Here is a 25,114-nt window from a genome sequence, read left to right as displayed (position 1 = left end):
CAGGGCATCTTAATCTACATGTTATTGCCTCCTGTTGGCCAAACACCTGAACAGCCGTAGGCTATTCCCCAATCTGACAAAGCTTCTGTACAAAACCCTACCCTTTGAAGTTTATATCTCCACCTTGCCTTAGGACAATTTGTGTTAATAAAAAGCAAGGGGTCCTGAGACAAGAACTTAGCTCCTTTAGCTAAAGCTCCTCTGACCCCCAATGCCTAAATTATCTTTCATCTTTGGACTCTTACTTAATCTACGCACGGCCCCGTCTCCAGATTCCAGAACCCTTCTAGATGCTGGATCAAGACCCACCGGAGTTAAATGATGCCCCAACGTCTGGCATTACTGGGGTAGGGTGTCCATGCAGGGGGATTGGAAGATCTCCCCATGGCTGCTTCCTCTTCCTTCTTTGCAGTCCGGGCTCCTGTCAGGCACTCTCCTCAGACCCTGGGGAACTTGGCTCCAGCTGCCCGCCCTCTGCTGTGGGTGCAGCTTCCTGCTGGTCTGTCAATATGCAAATTGGTCATTACTGGGACACTGCAATGGACAATTAGCATATTACCTCTTTATATGTATAGATGTCTCCAGTAGCTGGCACTTAGTTGCTCAGCAAATACTGGATGAATTGAATAAATAAATGGATGAAATGAGAGTGCTCAAAACTTCATCACTGAGTTGTTAGCATTCAGCAACACCTCGGCTAGCTCTTTGGTGGTGTAGATTTATATATTCTTATTCTTGTCATATTTTTTAATAGTCTTTTCTCAATGTGTATAAATATTAAATCAACTTACTTTTTTCTCTTTGTGTGTGTGTTTTGTTTTTATTTTTTATTTATTTCAGAGAGGAAAGGAGAGGGAGAGAGAGATAGAAACATCAATGATGAGAGAGAATCATTGATCGGCTGCCTCCTGCATGCCCCCCTACTGGGGATTAAGCCTGCAACCTGGGCATGTGTTCTTGACTGGAATTGAACCCAGGACCCTGCTGTCCACAGGCCAACCCTCTATTCACTGAGCCAAAATGGAGAGGGCTCTTTGTGTGTTTTTAGAAGTCTTCCTCTCCTCTTCTGTTTCTATCTTTTGAGTTTTTTGAACAAGGGAAAGGAATGGATGCTGCCGGGGTCACTCAAAGACAGGTGTCCCAAAGCTGGCTCCCTTGTGGAGCACATGTGTGCTTTCTTCTGGGGGGAGTTCTCCCAAGGCCTCTACTCTGCAGAGTTCCTTGATGTAGGAGATCTGCTCCAGCTCAACTTCTCCTAATACCCTCTAAGTTCCCACTTCTGGTGGCCCAACCCTCAGGCTCCTTCTCCAGGGGTTCCTCACCTGCCAACCAGCCCTCTTAGGCAGATGAGAGGAAGACATTGTCAACTTGGCTCAAGCCAAGCTTCCTCCGAAGTATCCTGTTGTCGAGGAGGCTTCCTTCACACAGTTATGGCCGTGTGAAGGGGTCAGTGATTCCTCTCCACAAAAAGAAAGGGAAGGGGATGGGAAGGAGGGGGAAAAAGAGAAAAAAAGAAAACATATAAAAGGACAAAATTATCACAAGCAACCTTTCCAGGGCACTAGACATCCTCACTCCAAGCTATCGATCTTTGCTAATCCTCCCCTCCATCTGATTTTCTGGCCTTTGTCCTTTGCATTCAAATCACTACCAGGTGACAACGAAGCTAATCTAATTGCTGCTGTGGTGGTATTGCTAAGTATGAATGACATAATGGATTAGACTCTCTAGATAACACATTTGCAGTTCACTGGGTCCTTCAAAGTCTTACCTATAAGAAAAAGGAAATATATTTTTTGAGCACTTTCAAAAACCAATGATGGGGATATTTTAGATAGGAAAAGGAGTGATTCTTTCAGTTTCCTTAAATCTATCATGTGTCTAAGTTGCTGCTTCCTCTCCTTCCTAAGAACATTAAAATCTATATTTGTACTTAAAGAGAATTATCATAATTTTATAAGATTTTTATGACACATTTTGAGATCATTAAAGACCTCCGGATGTCATATAAACCTGGGACTAAAGTTCCCTGCACTAAATGATATGGTAGTTTGTGAAAAGCTTATACATGTACTTCCCAAATGAGACCAAATATCCAAATTCTCCCTCCAGAACCTTGATTCTAATCCTTATTCTGATTCACTTTCACAGAAGCTACATGTGACAGCTCAGAGGTACTATAAATTAGATGGTGGTCAAGTCTTTCTCTTTGATAAAGTTGAATTTTCACCATTAGTCGGAAATTGATTTTGAGCTATTTAGATAGGTTCAGAGCACCACCTGCTGGTATAAAATGTAAGGTCATGCAATCTTCTATTACCAAAAAGCAAAACAATACAATTTAATTTCAGAACAAAAGGAATTAATATATGTAAGAACATGCATATTATTTTCCTGAAATTATTTGAAACCTTCTAAGGAGGAAAATCACTGAACTCAGAGTTAGAAAACCTGACTTGGCCCTACCAATTTCTAGCCAGGGCACAATGAGCAAGATTTTAACATCACTGAGCCCCAGGTTCCGAATCTGTACAATATGGGTTGAAAACATTGTCCTGGATGAAATAAGGTATTGTAGGAAGCTGAGGAAGGATGACAAAAGTGCTGAGGGCTGGGGAGTCAATGCAGAATAAGGAATTTACTTAAACATTGATCCCAAGTCCTAGGAGATTTGCAGTTTGGTTGAAAAAATGAGAAGGTCCTGGTAAGAGAATAGACATTGTATAAGGATGTAGCCTGGTAAGAAAAAAGTAAAACCTAGACTTGTAAAAAACAAAAGGCAAGAGATTATGAAGTGAGAGAAAAAGTTAACTGTAAATAAGGAAGTGAGAGGCCCAGAAGAATAATAGATATCAGAATCCAGATGATGACAATGACACAGAGCGGATAAAAGTAAATCACACAGGGGTAGCAGTACCACAAGGCTGGGTGTTGGCTAAGCCATCCAATGAGCACTGAATGGTCAAAGGCATCAGAGAGAAAACACCATCAGCAGGAGTCAAAGTCTTTACAAAATATGAGGGAAAGGCCGATACAATAAGGAGGCATAGAGGGTGGTGTAGGCAGGTGGCACCAGTGGAATTTTTGCTTCAAGACTGTGGTTTCCTCAATGTCTCTAGATATATAGATAGATAGACAGATAGATAGATGATAGATAGATATCCCAAAAGTCTTAGTGTAATTTTAAGCTCTAATAACTCCAAAATTATAAATACCACCAACTTGCAAAATGTATCATTTGAGGTTTAACTAATTTAAATACTATTCACTCTTATTTACTTTTGTGGCTTCTTAAATATAACTTTCTAGTTTTAATTTGTAGTTTCAGTCAACATTTGCCATTTTCAATCAGAGCAACATAATGTATTTATTCAGTTAATATTGGTTAAGACCAACCAAACTACTAAGATTCACAAGCACCCTCCTCTGCCCCCAGCAACAGTGGAGGCAGCTTCGATTCCTATTTTATATAAATAATTACTTGATATAAGGAGGTTGAGTCTCCTTTCCTTCTCAGTATGACCAAGTTCATAAAGAAACACGAATTTACATATTCACATTTACACACATATGCACATAGACCAATTCAAAAGCCTTGAACTTGAGAAAGCTTCCAAGTTTGTTGCTGGAGGTACACAAAGCAGCTGGTCAACTATTAAGATGTAGCATCATTTCCGTTTCAAAAAATAAGGTCCTACCCCTGGGAAAATGTTATTAAATGGCCCAAGGAATAGCTTAGATTCCCTGGCTTTTAACTTGTTCTCTCTTGTAAAAAGAATAAACTACATAAAAAAAGTTTTAATAAAGCTACAGTCAATTTTATGACCAATATGGTATATGTTATATACTAGGTTGTGTTCAAATATAATTTAGTATATTTTATACTATGCATGAAACATATTTTCATATGCAAGTAAAAAAAAAAAAAACTGAAACTGGGTTCAGGGGTGATAGAGTAGAATTGTTAAAGCAAGAACTCAGATTACCTAGGTTGAAAATGTGGTTCTACTACTCTAGCACTTTGGTGAATTAACCACTTTCTTCCACCATAAAATGAGGATGGTAACATGACTACTCATCTCAAAGGATCATGGGGAGGATTTAAAGAAATAACATATAGAGAGCCATAGAAATACACCAGAGAGGTTGTCTTTTATTGTACAAATTCAAACTTCTTTCCATCAAACCTCTCCTCCTTTCCTCCTCCACATATTAGAATGGACTACCTCCAAAATACTATGAAGTGGGAAGTTACCTAACTAGATACCCTGAATTTTCTTTTTCCAAATTCACTGTGGAAAAGTGTTCTCCCCTTTCTGTTTTCCGCTCCCTAAACAAGAATTTAGGACCAAACTGTAAAACAATGAACTTCATCTGACTTTCAGTGAAATCTTAGCATATTTCATCTCTGTGTCTACTCATGATAATTGACTTTAAATGTTAAATTCTAATTCTTAAATCAAAGAGAAATGTGGATTTATTCTTGGCGAGACAAATTCTATTCTTTGGTGTTCCCTGAACACAAATGAAATGAAGATTATTAAAAGTTTAAAATATTTTTGAAAAATATACTATTATGCCTAGCTTTAGCTAATTTATCAATCCTTCCATTGAATTAATGATGGTGTTAATTAGCGCAAGCAGGATACATTACTTTGGAGGAAAAGCCTTGGAGATTAGAGTCCTTCTCCTGCCATCTTGTGGTTTCACTCCCACACTGCAGTGTGTTAGATGTCTATAAAAGCTGTATAGATGCACTCATTGTTCACAAGTGTAATTCTAGTATATCTCAGGATAGTATTTAAAGCTTCCATTTAAAACTACCAGATGGCTGCATTTGGTCCTTTTTTTTAAAAAAAAAATGCCATTTACTCAAATATTCAGTATTGATTAAAAGGGAGAATGTTTTCACATACAGCTGTCAATGAATGAGACACGATGATCGGAGGAACAGCTGACTTCCCAAAGGAAGGCTGAAACTTGCACTGTTCTCTGGGATTCTTCCGTAGAAGGTACATTCTCTACATGTGTATCATTCCTAGTTTCTATCAGGACAACTGATGTTCCTGAAGATGCCATCAATACAATTCAGACTACTTAAGTTGGAGATAAAGTGTTGTTGGTGTTAACTCTCCATTCTCATATGCAGATAAACATTTCCTTCACCTCCCTCACTTCATTCAAACTGCTGACAAAGAGAGAGCCTGAAAGTTACCCTCATCTGCAGAGCCCTCTGCAATGGTGAGGAAGACACATCAGAGTATCACTGCACGGTTCAGGACACTTTAAGTTCTCTAATCCCTGGTTTACTTTTATTTCCCTCACAGACTGAAAACATAATGTTATTTACATAGCACATATAAAACAAAAATTCTCCTGTTTCCATTATTCCAAAAAAATCACTACCTTTGAAGCTAAAATACAGCCCCAAACTAAAACTAGCAAGTCCATAATGTTCCAACTAAAATTCTAACTGAACATTGGGTTGCAGGTACATCCATCCTTAAATAATGCCCTGAGAGTGTTATAAGAATACACTAGAAAGGATTCCTAACCTGGATCAGTTAGCTAGTATAGTGATGGTTAGCTGAGTAATATGTATCACTTAGCTGAAGTCTTATCACTGCTTCTGTATTCAGTGTATTGCAACATGTGTTTTGGTTGAAATATCTGAAAAAATCTGATCACATAGATATGCAGTTGGAAAAGGGAGGAGTGGTAGAGGGCATAGAGAGGATAAAAAGTGATGGAAACAAATTAAATTTAAAAATAAAGTACTGCAAATCCTATCTAATAAAAGAGTAATATGCAAATTGACCATACCTCCGCTACAACCACAAGCCACGCCCACCAGCCACTCAGGAATGAGTATGCAAACTAACCCAATCAAGATGGCTGCAGCCACGGAGAGAGCAGGAGGCTTGGGTTTCCCTGGCAATGGAGGAAGCCAAGCTTTCCGCCTGCCCTGGCCTGCCTTAGCCTCCGCCTAAGGCTACAAAGTTTCAATTATAGAAGATAAATAAATCCCAACAAAAATGGCTGCAGCCATGGAGCAAGTAGGAGGCTTGGCTCCGCTCAAGGCTACAAAGTTTCAATTATAGTAGATAAATAAATCCCAGATACCAGGGCCTCCCCTTGGGTTGCCAGGGGGTGTGGCCAGCCTGCAAACCACCACAGGCCCCTCGCCCAGACTGCCCCATGCCCCAAGGGAACCCCACCCTGATCTGAGACACCCTTCAGGGCAAACTAGCTAGAACCCACCCATGTACCAGGCCTCTATCCTATCTAATCCTATCTAATAAAAGAATAATATGCAAATTGACCGTCAATCCAACACACAAAATGGCTGCCCCCATGTGGTCAAAGATGACTGCCCCCATGTGGACACAAGATGGCCACCACAAGATGGCCAGCAGGGGAGGACAGTTGGGAGGGACCAGGTCTGCAAGGGAGGGCAGTTGTGGGCGATCAGGCCAGCAGGGGAGGGCAATTGGGAGGGACCAGGCCTGCAAGGGAGGGTAGTTGGGGGTGATCAAGCCTGCAGGGGAGTGCAGTTAGGGATGACCAGGCCAGCATAGGAGGGAAGTTGGGGGCGACCAGGCCTGCAGGGAAGGGCAGTTGGGGGGGACCCAGGCCTACAGGGGAGAGCAGTTGGGGGGACCAGGCCTGCAGGGAAGGGCAGTTAGGGGTGACCAGGCCTGCAGGGGAGGGCAGTTAGGGGTGACCAGGCCTGCAGGGAAGAGTAGTTAGGGACAAACAGGCTGGCAGGGGAGCAGTTAAGCATCAATCAGGCTGGCAGGGGAGTGGTTAGGGGGTGATCTGGCTGGCAGGCAGAAGCGTTTAGGGGCAATCAGGAAGGCAGGCAGGCGAGCAGTTGGGAATCAGCAGTCCTGGATTGTGAGAGGGATGTCCAATTGGAGAGGGTGCAGGCTGGGCTGAGGGACACACACCCCCGTGCACAAATTTCATGCACTGGGCCTCTTGTTTCTATATAAAAAGGGGAGGAGTATTTTAATAGCCTTTTTAGATTGTAGTGTATATTCTTTGATACTATGACAGAACTTGGTAAGTGCTACTGTCTTAAAGGTTAGTTGCAATGTTACATCTGAAAAAACATATTAGTGAATTTTTTTTAACTCCAATGTTAAAATCCATTTTTCTCTTATGCTTTGAATGGACCTTTTACTCATACGATTTTGTATCATACATGGCTCATTTGAAAATATTGATTCACCAAGACATGCAAATCTTCCACTGGTTACCAAAAAGTTACTTTAACTTTCTTGTCCAATTGCAATTTTTTGTTCTGATACAATAACACAACTAGAAAAACAAGATAGTAATTTGCACCTACTTGGACAGCTGTAATACCAATAAAATACAAAAAAAGAACAAATGTTGGCAAGGATATAGACAAATTGGAACCACAGTACATAGCTGGTGGGAATGTAAAATGGTGTATCTATTGTGGAAAACAGTTTAGTGGTTCTTCAAAGGGTTAAACGTAAAATTACCAAATAACCCAGCAATCCCACTCTTATGAATATACCCCAAAGAACTGGAAGCAAGAATTCAAATAAATACTGTACAACAATGTTCATAGCAACATTATTCACAATAACAAAACAATGGAAATAACCTAAGCATCCATCAACAGATGAAGTGATAAACACAATGTGGTATATAAATCACAATAAAAAGGAAGGAAATTCTGAGACATGCCACATGAATGAACCCTAAAATATTACGCTAAGTGAAATAAGATAAACACAGAAGGACAAATACTGTATGATTCTAGTTTTCTGAAACATCTAGAATAGGCAAACTCATAGATACATAAAGTAGATTAGAGGCTACCAAGGGCTGGAGGAAGTGAGTGTGGAGAGTTATTGCTTAATAGATGCAAAGTTCTTGTTAGGGATGATGAAAACGTTTTGGAAATAGATAGTGGTGATGGTTGCACAAAACTGTGAGTGTAATTAATGTCACTGAATTGTACACTTAAAAATGGTTAAAATGGCAAATTTTATACCATGTATATTTTTGACCAATAAATATAAATTGTAAAAACCATGATAAAATACACACAACTAAGGAGACAGTATTGTGTGTGTGGTGATTAAGAACAGTTTAAGTAAATTTCTAGGCCCAAAGTGGAAACTTAGCAACTTTCATGTTCTTGTAAATGCTCTGCTTGGCCAGAAACTCAGTATATCCATCCAGTAAGCCAATTCCCAAATGCCAAACAAACTCTTCGCTCTATACTTATTTCTTTGTTCCTTATTCATTTTCTATTTTTCTCTTCCTTGTTCCTTATTCTTTATCCTACCAAAGCTTCCTGCCTTCTACCCCATTTGGGAATGAGACTGCTGCTTCATGAAAGGTTAAAGATTGTATCAACTAAATTGTCTTTTTCAATCGTTTTTAAGAGAATGATAAAAGCTATGGATCAACCTAAGGTTCAAGTTGGGAATCTTGTTTATATCTCAGTTTCTTCATCAGCAGAATAAAGAACTAAAAGTAGAATTAGAAAGCATCTAATTCATGGGTTGGAGGAAAGATATAATTCCTATAAAGTACTAATTTAGCATGGTAAACATGGCAGGTGGCTATTAAGTATCAGCTATCATTATCATTATGATTCAATTCACTTTCTACTTGCTCCAAAGTATTGAAAAGGGAATAGATGGGCCTTACCATCAGATTTGGATTCAAAGTCCCAAATCTGCCCCTTTCTAACTCTGTGACTTTAGCAAGCCATGCATCTCTGGGTTTCAATGTGCATCCTCACAGATAAAGTACAATTAAGTTGCATTGAATGCTGGAAATATTTAATTGTATTATATTGAAGTATTTGGATATGCTTTTAAATATCTATTAACATACCTAAAAGTGAGAAATATCAAGTAGTAGGGAAGGGATAACTCTTCATGGTTGATTCTTTTTTTAGATATTCTGAACAGTTTAATATTAAAAAGTGTGACATTTTGGTCCTGAGGTAATAATACAGATAGGCTAAGAAAGACAGTGAATGTATTGCTGAAATACTTCACTTGGAGTCGACTGAGATAATAACATTGAATAAAAATAATTAATGGCATTATCAGGGCCATCAAAACTGTGTTCAGCTAATCTCTCATTTCCAATCCTGCTGAGAATATATTTCCTTTAAATAATAACCAATGCAGAATGGTAGTGTCTTATAATTACTTTTGTGAGCTGAACTGTGTACTCGCAAAATTCCTATGTTAGAACTCTAACCCACAGTTAGAATGTGACTGTATTTGGAGATAAGGCCTTTAAAAGAAGTAATTAAGTTAAACTGAGGTCATTAGGGAGAGCCCTAATCCAATATAACTACCCTTATAAGAACAGGACATTTGGACACAAACACCCACAGAGGAAAGACCATGTGAAGAAACAGGAAGAAGCTGACCATCAAGCCAAAAGAGACGCCAGAAGAAATCAACTCTGCCGACATCTTGATTTTGGACTTTTAGTCTCTAGAACTGTGAGAAAATTTCTCTTGTTTAAGCCACCCAGTCTGTGGTACTTTATTATGGCAGACCTAGGAAACTAAAACTTTTTTTTTTTTTTTTGTACATCACACCAAAATCTGATCACATTCAGATTTTTTTATTTTCTTTAAGATCAAGATCATTGTCCACCAACTCCTCTCTGTGAATCAACACTGTGTGGATTGTAATATGAGCACAATCTGCATACACAGCTGGTGCTTCGAGCCCAACTTGCTTCCCAGAACAAAGGGAATTTTGCCATAAACATAAATCTAAGCCTTTACTTTTCAGTATATAGATAGAACACTAGCCTTGACTTTACCTTTTTTTTTTTTTTCTTACTAAGATTCTAAAAATTCCCTAGGTCTAATCTTATACAGGGTCATGGGGGTTCGGAGAAGGGAGAACTCACATCTGGTCAAGGGATAGGGAATGTTCCACTAATGGGATGGCATTCAAACCAGACCCCTAGATAAGAGGGACAAGCAGCAGTTAATAGGCAGTGAACTATAGTTGGAAACAAAAGATAATCAATGAAAGTTCTTGGAGAGCAGCAGAGCAGCCATAAATTTTAATAAGATAATGAAAACAGGACAGCCATACAAGAGCCCAAGATGAACTTTCCAAATGTGTCTAACTTAGATGTGATGCATGCAGAGAGGGGACCCAAGAAGGCATGGCAAAAGTAAAAGCAAAGGAAGAGTTAAGAACAGGCTCTAACACTGAATGCATGCCCCATCCCAAGTAGGGAACAATTAGCAGAGCATAGAAGGCTTCCAGGCTCCTAGTGTTTGATTTTAACGTTCGGTCCAAATAAATGATCGACTACTAAGCTATGTAGAGACAGAGGCTACCCCTAGAGAGCCAGGATAAAAATTGAAATAAAGAATTTAAAAAACTGAGCAGGACAGCAATAGCACAATACTATAAGGGCCACAGGTTCCACAGTTTTAATCTAGACAAGATGATAAATTTTTTTAAAACCCATAGGTGAAAGGAGACTTAAAATAGGCAAAATAGAATTTGTATGTCTTCTCGTCTCCCAAGAAGACATACAAATCAGCCAACAGATATATGAAAACATGTTCAACTTCACTAGCAATTAGGGAAATGCAATCAAAACTACAATGAGATACCACCTCACAACTGTTAAGAGTAGTTAATATCAAGACAAGTAATGTGTTGTTGAGAGGTTGGAGAAAAGGAACCCTTATTCACTGCTGGTGGGAATGTAGACTGGTACAGCCACTATGGAAAACAGTCTGGCGATTCCTCAACAAATTAAGAATAGAGTTACCATATGACCCAGAAATCCCTCTTCTGGGTGTATACCTGAAAAATTCGAAAACATGTATTTGCAAAGGTACATGCTCCCCTATGTTCATTACAGTATTATTCATGGTGGCCAAAACATGGAAAAAACCGAGTGTTCTGCGATAGAGGATTGGATAAAGATGTGGTACATATACACAATGGAATACTACTCAGCCATAAGAAGAGACAAAATACTGACATTTTTGATAACATGGATGGACCTTGAGAATATTATGCTAAGTGAAATAAGTCAGGCAGGAAAAGCTAAGAACCATATGTTTCACTCATATGTGGGATATAAAACTGAAGCTCATGGACACAGATAGCAGTGTGGTGGTTTCCAGAGAAAAGGGGGTGGGGAAAGGAAGGAAGCCTAATATATGGTGATGGAAGATGATTTGATTTTGGGTGGTGGGCACACAGTGTAATATACAGATCTTGTAGCACAGAAATCCAGAACTGAAACTTATATGATCCTATTAACCAATGTCACCCCAATAGATTTAATAAAAACATTAAAAAACTACCGTATTTTCCGGCGTATAAGACCCCCGACTTTTGAGAAGATTTTCCTGGGTTAAAAAGTCATCTTATATGCCGGAAAATACGGTATATAGCATAATTTGTGCTCTAGTTATATCAATTTGAGTATAAGATAATTTAAGTCAAATATAGAGCAAACTATTGAAAGAGAAAATGTTATAAAATATATGCAAATCAAGTAGAAAATGTAGATATAGGCAAATTCTTCAAAAACAATTTACCAGAACTAGAGACAGAAATCTGAATATTCTGATACTTATTAAAGAAGGAAAGTCATAATTTAAAATATTCCTATAAAACTATCAAGACCTGGATAGTTTTACTGATAATTCTAACAATTGAGAAGGAAATATTACTGATCTTATATAAACTCCACCAGAGATTACAAAAAAAAAACATTTCTAATTCATTTTATAATGTTTGTAGCCCTTGATACCAACACTTGACAATGTTATAACAAAAAGAAAAACCAGATTGCTATTCCCTCAAGGACCTACACATATACAAAAACAAACAAACAAAAAAAAAACACCTAACAAAATAGGAAGAAACTGAATAAAACAATATTTAAACAAAATAGTACATCATATCCAAGTGGGCTATACCCCAAAAATGCAAGAGGAGATCAAAATTTAAAAATGTAATTCACCAAGTGGTATATTACAAATGAGAAAATCATATAATCATTTCAATAGACATAGATAGATCCTGGATTTAAAAAATCTCAGCAAACTAGAAATGCAAAGAACTTTCTCAATCTAATTTAAAGAAATCTATTAAAAGTTTATAGCCAATATTATACTTTAGGGTGGAATGCCATTAAGATTGGGCACAAGACAGGATGGCTGTTCTTTCTAGCCAATACTTTGCTGGAGGTCCAGTACAGTAAGTTAAGAAAAAGAAATATAAAGTACAAAGATTGAAAAGAAGTCAAAAACTCTTTACCTATAGATGTGATGGTATATATAGAATACATTCATAGAAAATCCTAAGCAATCTTTGAAAAACAAAACTAGTGACTGAATTTAGCCTAGTCACAGAATATAAACTGAATACAGTCATTCACCACTTGATGGAGAGAGGCGTCACTAGGTGATTTCATCATTGTATGAACATCATAGAGTGCACTTACACAAACCTAGATGTAATAGCTAACCACACTCCTGGGCTATATTGCTCCAAGGCTACAAGCCTGTACAGCATGTTACTGTACAAAACAGCATGAAATTAGATCAAGCACAAGAGAAAAGGATGCACTCAAGAGACAGGGGAAAGGAGATGAAGCCTCTACCCATGTAATACACCATAGCAGTTTTACAGCAAACTTTTTTGTAAGTAAAATCTAAAATGATAAAAAGTAAACACATAAACCAGTAACATGGTCATTTATTATAACGTATTATGTACTGTAAATAATTGCTATACTTTTATATGACTGGCAATACAGTAGGTTAACACTGTCATCACAAACACATGAATATTGTGTTGTATTTCGCTAAGAATGCTACATAATCACTAGTTGATGGGAAATTTCAGTTCCATTATAATCTTACTAGAGGCCCGGTGCACAAATTCGTGCATGGGTGGGGTCCCTCGGCCTGGCCAGTGATTGGGGCCAATTGAGGGGGGCAGCTGGCCGGGGGGAGGGGCCGAGGGAGGTTGGCTGTGGGAGAACACTGACCACCAGGGGGCAGCTCCTGCATTGAGCGTCTACCCCTGGTGGTCAGTGTGCGTCATAGCAACCGGTTGACTAAGCATTCAGTCATTCAGTTGTTCAGCTGCTTAGGCTTTTATATATATAGATGGGATCACCATCATATATGCAGTTCATTATTGACCAAAACATCATTATGTGGCACATGACTGTTTGTAAAAATCAATTGTACTCTGTATGTTAGCAACAAAAACTTGAAAAAGAAAATTAGAATAGCACCAAACATTGCAATGCCTAGCAGTAATTTTTTTTAATTAGCAACATCTCTACTTTGAAACTATAAAATAACATCAAGAGAAATTAAGATCTAAATAAATGGAAATATATTGCATTTGTTGAAGAGTATATAATAGCCAAAATGATCTAGAAACTATGAAGCAAAATTAGAAGACTTACAACACTTGGGTAACTTTTCAACAATGATAACTGGGTATCCATACAGGAAAAAAATTTGGACCGCTAGCTGACATGATACAAAAGATACTGAGATGGATCATAAAACATAAAACAAACATAACATAAAACTTGTAGCTTCCTGCCCTGGATGGTGTCACTCGGTTGGTGCATCCTCCCGTGCACTGAAGGGTTGTGGGTTCTATTCTGGTAATGGAACATACCTAGGTTGCAGGTTCAATCCCCGGTCAGGGCATATACGGGAGACAACCGATCCATGTTTTTCTCTCACATTGATGTTCCTCTCTCTTTAAAATCAATAAAAATGTATCGTCGGGTGAGGATTTAAAAACAAGAACTTGTATCTTCCTAAAGAAATATCATTTAAAACCCACTGGAATGGTTAAAATTAAAGACTGATAACACCAAATATTGGCAAAGATATGAAGCAACTGCAGTTAGCATAATTTGTTAGTAGGAGTGTAAAAATGATACAGTCACTTTGGAAAGGTGTTTGGCAGTTTCTCATAACATTAACTATACACATATACTTTAACCTAGCAATTCCATTGTAGATATAAATCCAAGAGAAACAAAAATATGTCTATTAAATAACTTGACAAGAATATCCACAGCAGCTTTATTCATTAATAGTTCGAAACAGGAAACAACCCAAATGTCCACCAAGAAGGGAAAAAGTGGTATATTCATATGGAATTCCATTCAGCAATAAAACATAAATGATTGATATAGACACCACAGTGAATGAAACTTAGATCTATTTGCTGAATGAAAGAGTATTTTATGAGTTCATTTATATAAAGTTCTATAACAAGTGAAACCTACCTACAGAGATAAATAGAATAGTGCCACAACAAGTGAAAGTGGGGTAGGTAGGAACTGACTTAAAAGAGGAACTACCTGGAATTTCAGAAATTTGTGGGTTACTTAGGTGTGAGATGTCCTCATCAAAAACGCATTAAACTGTAATTAAGATCTATGTATTTTACTATATGTAAATTATATCAATAAAATAAATGTTCCCCTTCAAAAAAAAATTGAGCCATTACAGGTGATGGACCAAATTTTCACCAGTCTAGGTAAACATGCAAACACATCTAGTCACTCTTGACTTGGAAAGCAAGTATACCAGTTTCTCTAGTAATAAAAAGTTTATTCACATATCAAACTCTTAAACTTCTTATGGGGACACTAGGAAATATAATAGTAAAAATATCCCAGAGCAAGCTTCATATGAAAAGTGACACATTTACACTGATTTTTAAAAATAAAAGCAAAAGTTAAAACATACTGTTGAATTATAATTCTGACAAATGAAACTAAGATTTTGGGATAAGTATGAGTTTCTTAAAATAAATTCAGAAATAGTTGCTAGCAACTTGTTTCTGACATTTAACCATTTCCCCCCTAAATCTCTTCAGTTTTCTACATCATCTTTAATGCATAGTAAGAAAAAAGCCTGAGTCATTCTGCAATGACCATCACACTGATTCTATTAATAGGAAGATAGGTTCTAAGCAGAAGCATTATTGTGAAACCTACAAGTTTGAGAGAGCATGGCCCTGCCAACATATCGATTTCAGACTTCTAGCCTCCTAAACTGTGAGACAATAATATTCTGTTTTAAGCCACTAGGTTTGTACTATTTTGTTACGACAGCCCTAGGAAAGTAATACAGATGTACCACTTACCATAGTTCTCTATTATTGGATTATTTTGATTAGTGACTTAAAATTCATATTTGGAAAATATTTTTAATTGAATGGACACATTAATCAGATCTCTTCTGACAAAGAAGAATGCCCTATATTGCACTGTGGGAACAGTGATTTTGGCATTCTTCTTATGGTATTAAAATACTAAGAATATGGGCATCATTACAGGCTTTGTGTATATTCGAGGAGAAATTAGAAGATACATATAGGAGTTTGAAATATTTACCAGATACAAGTACACACAAAACTAATAAAATTTTTATTTTAAAACATCACAAATAATTACAAGTCAAATGTCCCAACTACATAAACTATTATATATATGTATGCATGTATGCATATAATATATATACATGTATTTAAATTTTGCTTCATCTTTCATCTTTTTATCTGAGTAAAAAGAAGAACACTTTCCTCATTCAGAAGATTTTTGATGTTGTAATAATTACCTAGAAGTGATAAGAAAATAAAATTAAAACTTACTCCCATAAGATCATTTCTTTTGATTAAATGTTTGGCCATGACTAAGACAGTTAAAATATATGGTACCTAAAATCAATTCATCTAACCCAAAGTACCTCTTACTTAACTCCACTAATTGAAAAATCCAAGAGTTAACCACCCCCTGTGATCCACATAAGGCTTAAAAGGATGTAAATTTCACGTCATTTTGATAGTAAACATAAAAATAAATTAGACAAGGATGCAAGAAAATAAAATCTCTCTGAGCTCAATGGTTATTAGGGTTTGGGAACTGCTATGGATTCCCTTAAACTAGACATATGTATAAATAGGTAAATATAAAAAGTAAAATGTTTAGTAAAATAAAATCTCAAAGTTAAAAAAATGGGCAAATGCTACTCTTAAATAAATTAGGTAATAAATAATAGCTAAAGTAAGATACAGATTAACAGCAAACAAAGGCAGATTCATAGCACTGAGTACCACACTGTGACTTTCTATATATTAGAAATTGATACATACTAAGATGAACTAAGTTAATAAATGTAAAGTGTTCATAACAGTGCTGACACACATAAAAGACTATACAAACATAACTACTATTACTGTCTTCTTTCATTAGAATGTAAGCTTGATGAGGGCAGGAATTTTTGCGTTTTGTTATATATCCCACATTCTTAGAGCAAAGCTTGACAGACTTTCAATAACATTTGTCAAATGAATGAATGAACAAATTAAAATTCCTATTTCCAAAGACTTGTGTTCTTCAATAACTGATGAACCATACTATTCTATATGTTTAAAATAAACTGCTAAAAGTTGTTTGACTACATAATGTCTTAGAGATAACACAAGGGAAATAATTTTCCCTCCAACCTGGATACAACAACAGTTTTTCATATTCAGCAATAAAGAAACTAACTCATTCAATTTTCATGTATCGAAACAGTAATGTACAAAATTCAAAGAAAATATTTATCCAACTTCTTTGGCATCAGTCACATCACACTTCATTTTGACCATACTTCATTTTTATGTGCTCATGAGCAACTTCATAAATATTTAACCATGTGAAAGAAAATGTCTTTAATTACTCTTACCTGAAGGAACATAGAATGAATCCCCAGTTCTTATTATATAAGATGTTTCATGTAAGGTACATAAAAGGCCACCAAAGTTAACATAAAAAACCTGCAAAATTCAAAATTAAAATCTCATTTCAAATTGAACCATCACAACAACTATACTCCAAAGAAACAGAAATGTGGTAGGTAGAATAACTGCCATTGAAAGATGTCCATGTGCTATAATCTCCATAATTTGTCATGGTATATAGCAAAAGGGACCTCAAGATGGGAGGATTATCCTGGATTATCTAGATGGGCCCTATCTAATAGCATAAGCCCTTACCACCCAATTTTTATCTGCCACATGTGGGTGTGGGACCAGCAGTTTGTTGTCTCCACCCCTCCTACCAGTCTCAGTGTGGCTTCTTTAATTCTCTGGTTTTGAATTGTGGCTATTCTGTAGCTTAGTTGTAATTTTGATGTGGTCAATATTCAAGGTTTCATATCTTTCTCCAATGAGAATATCTTCAAGTTAGATCCTGAAACCTTATAATTCAATCATCAAAGTCTTTGAAAGTTTGCTACCAGGTCTGATAAAAATATTCCAGACATTTCTCTAAGAAACTGGCTCCTCTAAGTGAGTTGCTGTTGCTTTTTTGTTTTTGTTTTTATATTTGGGAACATTTATTGCCTAGCTTTCATATATTTCTACACTTTGTTCATTTGGTTATTTTCTCTCTTCTCCTGCTTTATTTCCATTCTTCACACATCACTTAACTTCTATATTTTTCTACTTCTTAATCTCTTTTTGTCTTCTGGAAAAGCTACCATAATTTGTTAGTTCTTGTATGAATTAATTTTAAGAAATATATGACTGCTTCCCTCTCTATCAAACAGATTCTCTAGCACTAAGTTTGAAGGAAGAGTTAATGACCTTTGCTATTTCTCCATCTTATCCTTCTTTTGTTCATCAAAAACCTATATTTAGACCTTGGATGGCTAGCTCAGGTGATTGGAGCATTGTCCTGTACACCAAAAGGTTATGTGTTCGATTCCCAGTCAGGACACATATTTTGGTTGCGGGTTCAATCCCTGGTTGGGGCATATGCAGAAGACAACTGATCGATGACTCTCTCTCTCTCTCCAAAAATTAATACACATGTCCTGGGGTGAAGATAAAAAACAAAAAAAAACCCTATATTTAAAAGTATGCTTCATGTTTTAAAAATGTAAAATTATTCCCCTTTTTATTAAAAAGATCTAATTTTCATTATAAAAAGTTAAAGGCAATATTTAGAAGAAAAATCAACTATAATCAACTAATAAACATATTATCTTTCTACAGTTTCTTCTAGTTTCTGTCATTCCATTTCTAAATAAAATAAAGAGAATATTTTACCAGAAATAAAATAAAGAGAATATTTTACCTTGCACAGTTTACTTAAATGTTTATCTCCAAGGTCTGCTTGTATGACTATTCTTCAAAAATATATATATTTAAACTCATATAAAAATGCTATGTACAGTACCTGGAACATGTAAGTGCCAAATAACTACTTATTATCATACTGTGCACCAGTGGGGTCCCTCGGCCTACCCTGTGGGGATCAGGCTGAAACCGGCTGACATCCCCCGAGGGGTTCCGGGTTGCGAGAGGGCACAAGCCAGGCCGAGGGATCCCTCTGGTGCACGATCGGGGCCAGGGAGGGGACACGGGAGGGCTCTAGGGCATGTCCAGCCCATCTCGCCCAAGTCCCGATCCAGCAACAAGCTAACCTACCAGTCGGAGCGTCTGCCCCATGGTGATCACTGCACATCATAGCAACTGGTCGAATGGTTGAACAAATGGTCGGACACTTAGCATATTAGGCTTTTATTATATAGGATAATGGTTTATCTCATTACTAAGTCAAAATCCTATATAATAAAAGGCCAGAGGCATCATAGCCGGAATGACCAGAGACTAGACTACCATAGCCCCTTGCAGGGCTGGCCCCATCCCCAAGCAAGCAGTTAGGGGCAATCAGGCAGGCATGCAGAGTGGTTAGGGGTGATCAGGTAGGCAGACCAGTTGTTAGGGGTGATCAGGTAGGCAGGCCAGCAGTTAGGGGAGATCAGGTAGGCAGATGGTCCCTCACTGGGCTGGCCCTGGCCCCAAGCAGGTGTTTAGGGGCAATCAGGCAGGCAGACCAGTGGTTAGGGGTGATCAGGTAGGCAGGCAGAGTGGTTAGGGGCCATCAGGCAGGCAGGCCAGTGGTTAGGGGCCATCAGGTATGCAGCCGGCCCTTCACAGGGCTGGCCCCGCCCCCCAGCAAAGAAAGAGGGTGGCCCAGGCCAGCCAAACCATCGCACTCCCGTCTGTCACCTGCAGAGGGAGGCCACTGGTGGCGGGGAGGGAAGGGGGGTGCAGTGCTGCACAGATGGCAAGCAGTGGCAGCGGTGGGGGTGGGGCCAGCTGCCTGCAGCCGGGGGAAGGAAAGCCCCAATAGGCCCTGATCTCAGGCCAGGCCCAGGAACCCTACCCGAGGGATCCTGGATTGTGAGAGAGTACAGGCTAGGTTAAGGAACCCTCCCCTCTACCCCTCGAGTGCATGAATTTTCATGCACCAGGCCTCTAGTGTAAATATAATAATTTTCTTCCTGCAGAACAATTCAATGGTTTCTAATTACTGCAACTGCTGTCAATGTTACAGTGAATAATTACATATGCCCAGCTTCCCTAACTTTCATTTATTTTCCTAGGAAAAATTTCTGTCCTGTGAGTCACAGGTCAATGGGTACAAATGTTTTTCCAATAATTTCTACTAATTCAGTAATTATAAAGTATCCTGTGTTTTTAAAATTCTATAATTTTTCAAATTCAAAATGCAAAAATATCATATATACTAGCTCCCAATTTTCAGTTTGCTGCTAACTACATACATGATTTGGAAGAAGTTTTTTAACCTCTATTGCCCATGAATATTGGCCATGTTAGACACTTTCAAGTACTTACTATTCAAATTTCCTTTTGTATAATAAAGGCATTACAGTTTAATAGGTAACTGCTATTAGTTCAATGATGAAGCTTCATCCTCATTAATTGTTCCTTAATGATTATACAGGGATCATCTATTACTTCAGTTAGTTAAATGTGTTCTTTTTACTGCTTTAGTTAAAACACTTGGGAGATCTATCACATTTTAAGATTGGCTTAAAATTTTTTTTAAATATGTTACATCTGGATTCTAGTTACACTGATATAGTAATAAATTACTCTGACTCTCATGTGAACCTTTTCCTTTCCTTGCCTCTCAATTTGCCTTTCATTGTTAATATAAACTCAAGGGTCCAGATGCTCTTTTTTCCTTTTTCAGTTTGCTTTACTTTTTTTTCAGCAAAAAGAACTGTCTTGAATGCACTACCCCCAGTAACTCATGATTTCATAGATTCCTGAAATGTTACTTCTGAAAATTGTGCCTTAGATGTAACATTTTTTAAATGCTGGTATAATATTAAACATTCTTAAAACTTAAAGGGATTTTAAAATTCTATAATTTTCAAACTCAAAATGCAGAAATATCATATATACTAGCTCCCAATTTTCAGTCTGCTACTAACTACTTACATGATTTGGAAGAAGTTTTTTAACCTCTATTGCTAAACTGCATGATTGAAGAAGTGAAATTTAGACTAAATCTTAATAACCACCTCCAAGACTAAAATTCTAATGATTTCTGTGCAAACCAATATTCTAAGATTCACTCAAGTAAAGACCATTCCTTAAACTTCTGAATTTCAAGGGTACACTGCTATACACTTAAAAAGAACTTTTAAATAACCATTGGTTGATTAACTCTAAACAGATATAACAAAACAAAAAAAATTATCTGAGCACTATAAGGAAATAGCATTTTTAATGCCTCATCATGTCCAATAAAATAGAAATGTACCAAAAGCAAAAATATATGGAGAAATATACTCACCAATGTATCCAGGCCAACATGCTGCTTTCCCTTTTCTTGATGTGGCCCTAATATCAATTTTCCAGTAGAAAAAAGGGGTGTATCCAATGTTTTATACACTCTCAACTCATCCTGCTCAACTGAAAATGTGTATGTATCTCGTGGCCTTAAAAGCTCTAAGGGAAAAATGGTAATATAAGTATAAAGCAACAGCAATGATACTGCTCAACAATATAACATGTATACACATAATTACAATATTCATTTCTAGAAATAAACCTGCCTTAGGGCCCTCGCAGGTTTGGCTCAGTGGATAGAGCATCAACCTGCGGACTAAAGGGTACCAGATTTGATTCCAGCCAAGGGCACATACCCGGGTTGGAGGCTGGATTCCCCCCCCCCGGCCCCAGTTGGGGTTGTGCATGAGGCAGCCAATCAATGATTCTCTCTCATCATTGATGTTTCTATCTCTCTCCCTCCCTCTCTGAAACCAATAAAAAAGTATATAAAAAATAAAATAAAATAAACCTGCCTTAGAAAGACAAAAGAAATGAAATCAAGATCATTAACTCGGGTGCTAGAATGCCAGATGTCAAATTCTGTCTTACAAGCTGTATAACCTTAGCCAAGTTACTTATCCTTTCTCTGTGCTTACACTGCCTTTTCTATAAAATAATAATAGCTCATCTATGTTAAATATCAAATGAGTTAATTTGTGTAAAGTATTTAAAACACTGGCACAAAGTAAACATTTAAGTCTTAGCTTTTAATAATAATAATAATAATAATAATGGCAGTGTTATTGTTTTCCATTATAGCTCAAATGAAAAACAAAAGTAGCTAAGAGACAAGACAAAGAAAAACTTCCATACATTTTAAAAGTTTAACATAGCCCACAATACAAATGTACCATTACCATGCCAATAGAGTCCTTTGCAATTGCTTAACTGATTATTAAATAAGATTTTTATTTATCAGGTAAAGGCTCTAAGTAACTGGAGTTCTAACTGTTGCTCACAAATTACTATCTCCCTTTTGAATTTCTTTTTACTCATAAAATTTTGCAGTTCTATAATAAATACATTCTTCTATCATCAGTTCTGACTGTTTCCTTGGATATTTGGGAATGTTTTCTATATCTCATATTAGAAATAGAAAATACACAGGATATAGAAAATACACAGACTCAAGAAACATACAAAAAGTGATGAACTCCTAACAATACTCACAACTTTTCTAACCTGGTGCAGTACAGCAATGTTTTTAAGTGTGAACATCTTATAGCTTCTCTAGTTGGACCTATTTGTTCTATGACTTAGGATAAATTGTCCTTGGTACTCACTGAAACAGTCATAACAGTTGTTTAAATATTTAAATATTTCCTATATATATAAACACTGCCTGGTTGGTAAATACCTTAGTGTCTCCTACTTACTCCCACCACACTACACGCATTCCTTGGGACCTCCCATGGTCATCCAAGACACTGTTTAACGCCTCTTCAATATAGCAGCAGGTTTCTACGACCTTGTGTCAACCCTAAGGTTAAGTGGCATCTGTTTGGCTGATTGATTCACTTGCTAGTCATCCTCTCAAAGGTTTCATGTCCCAGGTATCACTACTGGAATCTCACTGCCAAGAAGACTAAATCCTGCCCACAATTCCTTTCTGGTCTCACAGTAAGAGTGTATCCTAGTGTCTGCCTGCTAACTTGCTACAGTTCCCCCAAAACAGTCCTTGTCCCTACATCAAAGAATGCCTGGTTTTCCTACTGGGGAAGGCAACAGTCCTGATGGTAGCACTTGAATCCCAGAGGATAAATGCATGGTGCTATATGCCCCCTGAAAGTTGTTTGCTGTCAATGCTCTCCAGAATATTCCTCATATGGGCTGCTTATTGGAATTAGACCCTTTACTAGACTTTGGCTCAGAAAGAGCTAGGAAGAGAAAGAGAAAGTGGGCAGGTCATCAAGCCAGCAGTTTGCACTTCTTAGTAATTAAATTAAGCATGTTCAATATCATTCCTGATCTTACCCATGAAAATAATCTTTCTTGTTTCCGGGTCCCTTACACTCGTTGGCTGCAAAGGATCTCCCAGAGGTATATTCAGATCTATGACTAATTCTTTCTCTGCAAAAGAAATACAATTGAAATATAAGCTACTTAGTTAAAATTCTTTTCAATTAAAAAAAAACAATCTAGTATGAAATACAGCTTTGGACAAGTTGTAAAGAAGAATTGCCAGAGGCATAACAATCTCTTCCTACTTATAAATGAACATTCTGATTCACAATAACTCCAAAACAATAATGATTTAATATAGAAGCAAACATCCTAAATTTCTTATTTTCTGTAGGCCTGTTGAAATGTGACAACTCTTGAACTTTTGCATCAAGAAGTTAAATGGTTTTGCATATTCTCTAAGAGAGCCGGAAGTATGCAATACACTTTAGAAAGAATTCATCAAAAAGTCTATTTTAACCATATGAAAAAGGTAAGCTTCATTTGACAGGGCTATTTACTAATGTGGAAATGTTTTATACTATGCTATTAATGATTTTTATTTTTAAGAATAAAATTAGTTTGGACTACCCACCAAGATGGCAGAGTAGATAAGTGCTGTGCTCTCCACCTCTCATACCCACAGCAAAATTACAACTAAATTATGGAACCACCACCCAAGAGGACCACCTGAAGACAAGCTGAACAGAAATTCCTATAACTAAGGATATAAAAAGAAGCCACATGGAGACTGGTAGGAGGAGTGAAGACATGCAACGGGGTGTTCCTGTATCTACATGTGGTGTTAAGAATGAGGAGGTTTATCTTAGCTGTGGAGAGTGAGAGTGGCCCAGACCCACACTAGGCCTGCCACTCTGGAGCAGCGGTCGCCAACTCCGTGAGGTCCGAAAGGCTGGCGACCGCTGCTCTAGAGCACCAGTGCTGGGAAAAATGAGTCCCCAGAATATCTGTGAACGTCAGTGGGGATTCTGTCTGGATGAGACAGAGAGCTACTGGAGACCCATACAAACCCAAGCATAGACTCACTCATTCACAAGCATTTACCCTAAGGTTGAGTCAGGACAGCAACTCAAAAAGTACTTGGGACATTAGAGGAGAAAATGAATTGTCTGGCTTCAGGGCAAAGGTTGGAGGGGCAACTCTCTCTGGACAAAAGTGCCATTGTTCCTTTGTTGAGCCCTCCCCACGCAAAGCCTACAGGAGCAGGTGGATGCCAAGTCTGAGTCTCCTGGCTAACAACACTCGCCACCTCCCCCACCCCCCGTTGATTCCCTGAGAACCTACCCCACCTAACTCCTGTACCAGGCCTAAACCTCTTTCAGGGGTTGTTCCACGCAAGTAACTTGCCTCAGTCAGTGCTGGGGACTTCCCTTAAATCTTTCAAAGATCCACAACCACAGGTAAGTAGTGGCTGGCCTTGGCATGCCCTGCAACAGTGTCAGCTGGTCCAAAGCCCAGCACGAGTGACAGCTGGCCTCAGTTTGCAGCACAGCCTCTCCCTGGTGCCTCCAAGCTCAGCACAAGCAACTACCAATCACAGATCACACTGTAGCTCTTACCAGATGGCCCAGGCAGGACACAGGTAACGGCTGACCTGGGCCTGCACCCGAGTACCTCCCAAGAGGCTCCAGAACTCACACACACAGTGTCTGGCTTCAGACAGTACCAGAGCACCACACAATTAGTTCTATAAACAACATACCCAAAGGATGAATTCAGGAGGCACCACAGTCCTGCTATAGTGAATCCCACTTTGTGGGGCAAGACCTCACATAACACTTTGTCAGGTATAGTTAAGGCCATTCCACACAGCTAGTCAGCCAGAGTCAATCCCACCAACTGATGAGCCAAGAGCAATGTAGGCTCAACTACAACATAAAGGCACATACAACACACACAAGGGACGCACCTGGAGCAACCAGCTAAGGTGACCAGAGAGATTGTGCCACTAGGCCCCACAGAATTCCTACTACATGCCACCCAGCCAAGACTAGGAGACTTAAAGGATTTACCTAATATGTAGAGAGAAAAACAACGGGAGCCAGCCAGAATGAAGAGACAAAGAAACATGCCCTAAATGAAACAACAGGACAAAACTCAGGAAAAAAACTAAATGAAATGGAGGCAAGCAATTTAGCAGTTAGAGTTCAATATACTGATTATAAGGATACTCAATAAACTTAGGGGGGAAAATAGATGTAATTAGTGAGAATTTACACAGAGATAAAAAACATAAAAAAGAATCAGTCAGAAATGAAGAATACACTAACTGAAATGAAGAATACATTTTAGTTAGATGGAATCAACAACAGATTAGATGAATCAGAGGATTAAATCAGTGATTTGGAATATAAGATAGTAGAAAATACCCAACCAGAACAGCAAACAGAATAAATAAAAAC

General features: G+C 37.9%; 1 protein-coding gene across 1 annotated transcript in view; it reads right to left on the bottom strand.

The window, feature by feature from the left end:
* Window positions 1-14,094: 14,094 nt before the first annotated feature.
* Window positions 14,095-25,114, bottom strand: part of CENPC (centromere protein C) — a 72,159-nt gene continuing 61,139 nt past the window's right edge. The window contains exons 16-19 of the mRNA XM_079771391.1: window positions 22,725-22,820; window positions 20,713-20,867; window positions 16,781-16,871; window positions 14,095-15,667 (exon numbers count right to left, since the gene is read on the bottom strand). Of these exons, the coding sequence (XP_079627517.1) occupies window positions 15,597-15,667; window positions 16,781-16,871; window positions 20,713-20,867; window positions 22,725-22,820 (413 nt within the window). The 3' untranslated portion in view covers window positions 14,095-15,596. The remainder of the gene's footprint in view (window positions 15,668-16,780; window positions 16,872-20,712; window positions 20,868-22,724; window positions 22,821-25,114) is intronic.

The sequence above is a fragment of the Cnephaeus nilssonii genome (assembly GCF_951640355.1).
Source record: "Cnephaeus nilssonii genome assembly, chromosome: 1".
NCBI classification, from domain to species: Eukaryota; Metazoa; Chordata; class Mammalia; order Chiroptera; family Vespertilionidae; genus Cnephaeus; species Cnephaeus nilssonii.
This window is presented reverse-complemented; position numbering and strand designations above follow the sequence as displayed.